The 5,687-nt window shown below is 52.6% G+C and overlaps 1 protein-coding gene across 1 annotated transcript in view; it reads left to right on the top strand.

Moving 5' to 3' along the window:
• ZNF341 (zinc finger protein 341) overlaps nucleotides 1-5,687 on the top strand; it is a 55,394-nt gene that overhangs the window by 47,989 nt on the left and 1,718 nt on the right. The window contains exons 12-14 of the mRNA XM_011960539.1: nucleotides 2,999-3,110; nucleotides 3,692-3,762; nucleotides 5,160-5,685. Coding sequence (XP_011815929.1) covers nucleotides 2,999-3,110; nucleotides 3,692-3,762; nucleotides 5,160-5,685 — 709 coding nt within the window. The remainder of the gene's footprint in view (nucleotides 1-2,998; nucleotides 3,111-3,691; nucleotides 3,763-5,159; nucleotides 5,686-5,687) is intronic.

Raw genomic sequence — 5,687 nt, 5'->3', positions numbered from 1 at the left:
TCCCCCAGGCCCCCCCAGAAAGATGTTACCAACAGCACCTTCTTTTTCACATCTGGGTAGTCTTCCTCAATTAATTTTTCATCTTGTATTTAGCCAGTTCTCTATGTATGAACCTTTTTTTTTTTTGAGACTGAGTCTTGCTCTGTCACCCAGGCTGGAATCCAGTGGCACGATCTTGGTTCACCGCGACCTCCACCACCTGGGTTCAAGGAATTCTCCTGCCTCAGCCTTCCAAGTAGCTGGGATTACAGGTGCCCACCATCACACCCAGCTAATTTTTGTATTTTTAGTAGAGATGTGGTTTCACCATGTTGGCCAGGCTGGTCTCCAACTCCTGACCTCAGGTGATCCCCCTGCCCCAGCCTCCCAAAGTGCTGGGATTACAGGCGTGAGCCATCATGCCAGCCTATGTATGAACCCTTAAATTGCATTTCAGCTATTAGTTTGTATACACAATGCTGTGTTGGTCCCTTGGCAACCTTTTGGAAGTGTATCTGTAGTGTATATCCTTAGGAATGGAAATGCTAGGTTAAAATGCATGTGTAATACTGAGTTTCAGTTTGGGATGATGAAAAGATTCTAGAGACAGATGGTGGTGATGGTTGCATGATGGTACAAATGTACTTAGTGCCACTGAATTATACACTTAAAAGAAGCTTAAGATGGTCAATTTTCTGTTATGTATCTTTCTCCACAATAAAGAAGGGAAAATAAGTAATGCATTGTAAGTTTGATATTACCAAGTTGGCGCTTTATGGCTTTTAAAAATTATTATTCAAAAGTAATACATGCTGCCAGGTGCAGTGGTTCACACCTGTAATTCCAGCACTTTGGAAGGCCAAGGTGAGTGGATCACCTGAGATCAAGAGTTCGAGACCAGCCTGGCCAACATGGTGAAACCCCATCTCTACTAAAAATACAAAAATTAGCTGAGTGTGGTGGTGCGCACCTGTGATCCCAGCTACTTGAGAGGCTGAGGCAGGAGCATTGCCTGAACTCAGGAGGTGGAGGTTGCAGTGAGCCAAGATCGAACCACTGCACTCCAGCCTGGGCAACAGAGCAAGACTCTGTCTCAAGAAAAAAAAACAACAAAAAAAACAAAAACCAAACACACACACACACACACAAATAATACATGGTTATTATAAAAATGGAAGCAATATAGGAGTACATAAAGTAAAATGTTAAATTTCCCCTTCAAGTTGTAGTTGCCACTGACACTTTGGTCTGTCCTCTCCCTATACCTCCCCATCTTTCTCCCTGCATCCTCAGTTTATTTACAGAGACACATGGCTAGGGCTTTTTTGGGGGTATGCAGGTTGTATTTTTTCTTTCTTTCTTTCTTTCTTTTTTTTGTTGGAGCTTACATATCTAGTAAGGATTACATTTTTTTCTAAGAAAGATGAGATTGTGTTAAGCTGTTCTACTGCTTTCTTTTCCCACTAGCAATATGTCCAGGAGATCTTTCCAGATCAGAAAACACAGATTGACCTTTTTAATCTTTTTAATGACCACAGAGCATTCCATTGTAGGGACCAGCATTTCCGTATCAACTGGGTTGATGTTTTTTCAGAAGTACTTGATTCATTCCAGAGGGAGAACAGAGAGGAGATAATGGCAGGAAGTCACAGCAGCCCAGAAACAGCCCCTTCCAAAGGGCAGACTGTGACCCCACGGCAACTTTGCAGGCACCTCCCTTGATTTCCTGTGGGTTCCTCAGGTAGCCCATCAGGCGAGAGCTGCCCCAGGACAGGTTTAACAGCAGGAAGATCTGGGGTAGCTCAGATGGGCTCTGGATCACGCTGCTGGGCTGGAATCTTAGCTCCCCGAACCATAGGGGTAGCCCCTGAGCCAGTCCCTTCACCTCTCTGAACTTCAGTCTTCTTTCTCATCTGTGAAATGAAGATGATGGGAGTCGGTGCCTCCTGGTTTGCTGGAATGATTCAGTTAGATAAGGTGTGATTCCTCATCACCCAGGGTGGACCCCATTGCCATAAATGCCATGAGGCCACCTTGCTACTCAGGCCACGCCTCAGATTCATCCTTGACTCCCCTCCTCCTCTCACAGCCACAGCCAATCCAGTGGCAAGGGCTGCCGATTCTGCCTTCCCAACATTGCTGTCCTGGGCCACTTCCTGGTTATCCTCACCTCCACCCTCACCCCCTCAGTCTGCTCTCCACACGCAGCCAGAGGGAGCCGGTTAAAAGCTTACATCAAAGCCCATCCCTACGCTACTCAGACCTTCTGGTGGCTTCTCTTCTGGCTCAGAGTAAAAGCCAAAGTCCTGGCAGGGCGCGGTGGCTCATGCCTGTAATCCCAGCACTTTGGGAGGCCGAGGCGAGTGGATCACTTGAGGTCAGGAGTTTGAGACCAGCCTGGCCGACATGGTGAAACCCCATCTCTATTAAAAATACAAAAATTAGCTGGGTGTGGTGGCACACACCTGTAATCCCATCTACTCAGGAGGCTGAGTTGGGAGGATTGCTTGAAGTCAGGAGGCAGAGGTTGCAGTGACTCACCTGAAATCTCACCACTGTACTCCAGCCTGGGTGACAGAGCAAGGCTCTGTCTGAAAAAAAACAAGTCCTTAGCTCCGCTTCCCAGGTCCTCCCTTGTGGGCCTGGCTGGCTCACTGCCCTCACCTTCTGCCTTGTTCTCTGGCCACACCAGCCTCCCTGTTGTTCATCAGCACCGCCAAATGCGCTCCTGCCTCAGGGCCTTTGTACCTGCTTTCCCTGCTGCCTGGACCATCTCCCTGATGACCTGAGGTCTCTCCTCATGCATGGCCTCATCAGAGAGGCCTCTCCTGAGCATCCTATCAAAATAGCCCTGTCTTGTCCCTGGCAAAACAAAGCCACCGAAGAATGAGAGAGGCTGTTTTCTCCCCTGGCCACCTCCCTAGAGGAGCTGCTCCCCTGAGGGGCCCAGCGGGGACCCTTGTGCCCTGGATTCCAACTCCTGGCGAGTGCTGGCTCTCCCTGTCTGTGTCTGCTGCAGGCGAGAAGCCCTACAAATGCTCAGTGTGCGAGTCTGCGTTCAACCGCAAGGACAAACTGAAGAGACACATGTTGATCCACGAGCCCTTCAAGAAATACAAATGCCCTTTCTCGTGAGTAGAGACTGCCATGCAGGGGGGGTGGCGGGGCAGATTCTCCAGAGGCGCTGCCCAGGAGGGTGGGATGGATGTCAGGCCTGAGGGCAGGCTTCTCCCTTTTTTTTTTTTTTTTTTTTTTGAGACAGGATCTCACTCTGTCGCCCAGGCTGGAGTGCAGTGGTATGATCTTGGCTCACTGCAACCTCTGCCTCCTGGGTTCAAGCTATTCTCTTGCCTCAGCTTCCCAAGTAGCTGGGATTACAGGCGCCTGCTACCACACCTGGCTAATTTTTGTATTTTTAGTAGAGATGGAGTTTCGTCATGTTGCCCAGGCTAGTCTTGAGCTCCTGACCGCAAGTGATCCATCCACCTTGGCCTCCCAAAGTGCTGGGATTACAGGCATGAGCCACCGTGCCCGACCAAGCCTCTCTCCTTTTATCCTGTCCTGGGCCCTGTCTGCCTCACTCCCCACCCTACCTCCTTGCCCAGCCCTTAGGGTGGACAAGGCGGTCCCTTGTGCCCAGGGCTAGCAGAGGGGCCAGCAAGAGCGTCCTAAGCTTAGTGAACTTCCCCTGACCGGTGGCTTTGGGTTCTAGGACACACACAGGCTGCAGTAAGGAGTTCAACCGGCCAGACAAGCTGAAGGCCCACATCCTCTCCCACTCTGGTAAGTGGCTCTTGGGCCTGCCAGGAGGGTCTGATTCAGCTCTAGTTCACCGGGATAGACCCTCCAGGAGGAGAAAAAGCAGACATATCCCGTGAGGCTTGTTTTCCCTGCCTAGCACATTCCAGCCAGCACTTTCACTTATGTGGGCTATGAGCCAGGCCTGTATTAGGGACTTTAGGATGAACAGAGATGAATCAGACACAGTCCCCCAGTCCAAGGAGGAAGCTGACCTGAGCAGAGATGACTCAGAGCAGTGCCCAGTGTGACAGAGGTGTGGACCAGGTGTGGAGGGAATCAGATTCCAGGCGGGTCCAAGACATGGCCAGGAAGCTTCCTTGATAGGGCAGGGCAGGGGTCTTCAAGTCACTCCTCAGTTTCTCAGCAGCTCCTCAGAGCAGACTGGCTGGCTTTCCACATGCCAGCCAAAGTCTAGAACAAGGTTCTTCAACCCTGGCACCACTGACATTTTGGGCCAGATAATTTTTTTTTTTTTTTTTTTTTTTTGAGACAGAGCCTCACTCCGGCACCCAGGTGGAGTGCAGTGGTGTGATCTCAGCTCATTGCAACCTCTGCCTCCCAGGTTCAAGCGATTCTCTTGCCTCAGCCTCCCACGTAGCTGGGATTACAGGTGCCTGTCACCACGCCCAGCTAATTTTTGTATTTTTAGTAGAGATGGGGTTTTCACCATGTTGGCCAGGCTGGTCTCGAACTCCTGACCTCAAGCGATCTGCCCACCTCAGCCTCCCAAAGTGCTGGGATTACAGGCGTGACTACCGGCGCCTGGTCTGAGCTAGATAATTTTGTCCTGGGGGCTGTCCTGTGCCCTGTAGGATGTTTAGCAGCATCCCTGGTCTCTATCCACTGGGTGTCAGTGGCATCCCCCCCACAGCTGTGACAATCAAAAATGTCTCTAGGCACTGCTGAGTCCCCGAGCGGGTAAAGTCTCCCCTGTTTGAGAAGTTTCACAGAAAGAAGTCAGTCACTAAAGAAAGTGTGAAAACTGGGAGAGTAGGTCAATGACGTGGACACACAGAGCTGGGTTGAAGTCTCGGTGCTGCCACATTCCTGTGGGTGGCCTCAGGCGTCACTGCCCCTCCCTGAGCCTGAGATGACCAGGAAAAGCGAGCCAAGGTGCAGGGAGTGAGCGGCTGTTCCAGGCAGAGGAGAATGGCAAGTACAAAGGCGCAGAGGCAGGAGCCAGCGTGGCATCTCTGAGGAGAGCGAGTGTGGCTGGCACAGAGAGTGGCTGGGAGAAGGCAGACAACGAGGGTGGAAAGAACTGGGGCCAGATCACACAGGCGCCGGTGGGGCAAGAGCCTGGATTTTATTCCCAGTGCAAGGCACCGTTGCGGGGTGAAGGTCTGGATGCTTCTCACTGACTTTCCCTTGCCCTCCAGGCATGAAGCTCCACAAATGCGCCCTGTGCAGCAAGTCCTTCAGCCGCCGCGCCCACCTCGCTGAGCACCAGCGCGCCCACACGGGCAACTACAAGTTCCGCTGTGCTGGCTGCGCCAAGGGCTTTTCCCGCCACAAATACCTCAAAGATCACCGCTGTCGTCTCGGCCCCCAAAAGGACAAGGATCTGCAAACCCGGCGGCCTCCCCAGAGGAGGGCAGCCCCCCGCAGTGGCAGCAGTGGTGGGCGCAAGGTGGTGACCCCCTTGCCTGACCCACTGGGGCTGGAGGAGCTGAAGGACGCAGGGGCTGGGCTGGTGCCCGAGGCTGTCCCTGGCAAGCCGCCCTTCGCAGAGCCAGACGCGGTGCTGTCCATTGTTGTGGGTGGTGCGGTGGGCGCGGAACCTGAGCTGGTGGTACCTGGACACGCTGAGGGGCTGGGCTCCAACCTGGCTCTGGCGGAGCTGCAGGCCGGGGCCGAGGGCCCATGTGCCATGCTCGCTGTGCCTGTCTACATCCAGGCCTCGGAGT

The sequence above is a fragment of the Colobus angolensis genome, unplaced genomic scaffold, assembly GCF_000951035.1.
Source record: "Colobus angolensis palliatus isolate OR3802 unplaced genomic scaffold, Cang.pa_1.0 Scaffold114, whole genome shotgun sequence".
In the NCBI taxonomy this organism is placed as follows: domain Eukaryota; kingdom Metazoa; phylum Chordata; class Mammalia; order Primates; family Cercopithecidae; genus Colobus; species Colobus angolensis.
The sequence above is the reverse complement of the archived record's forward strand: the minus strand, read 5'-3'. Positions and strand labels throughout refer to the sequence as shown.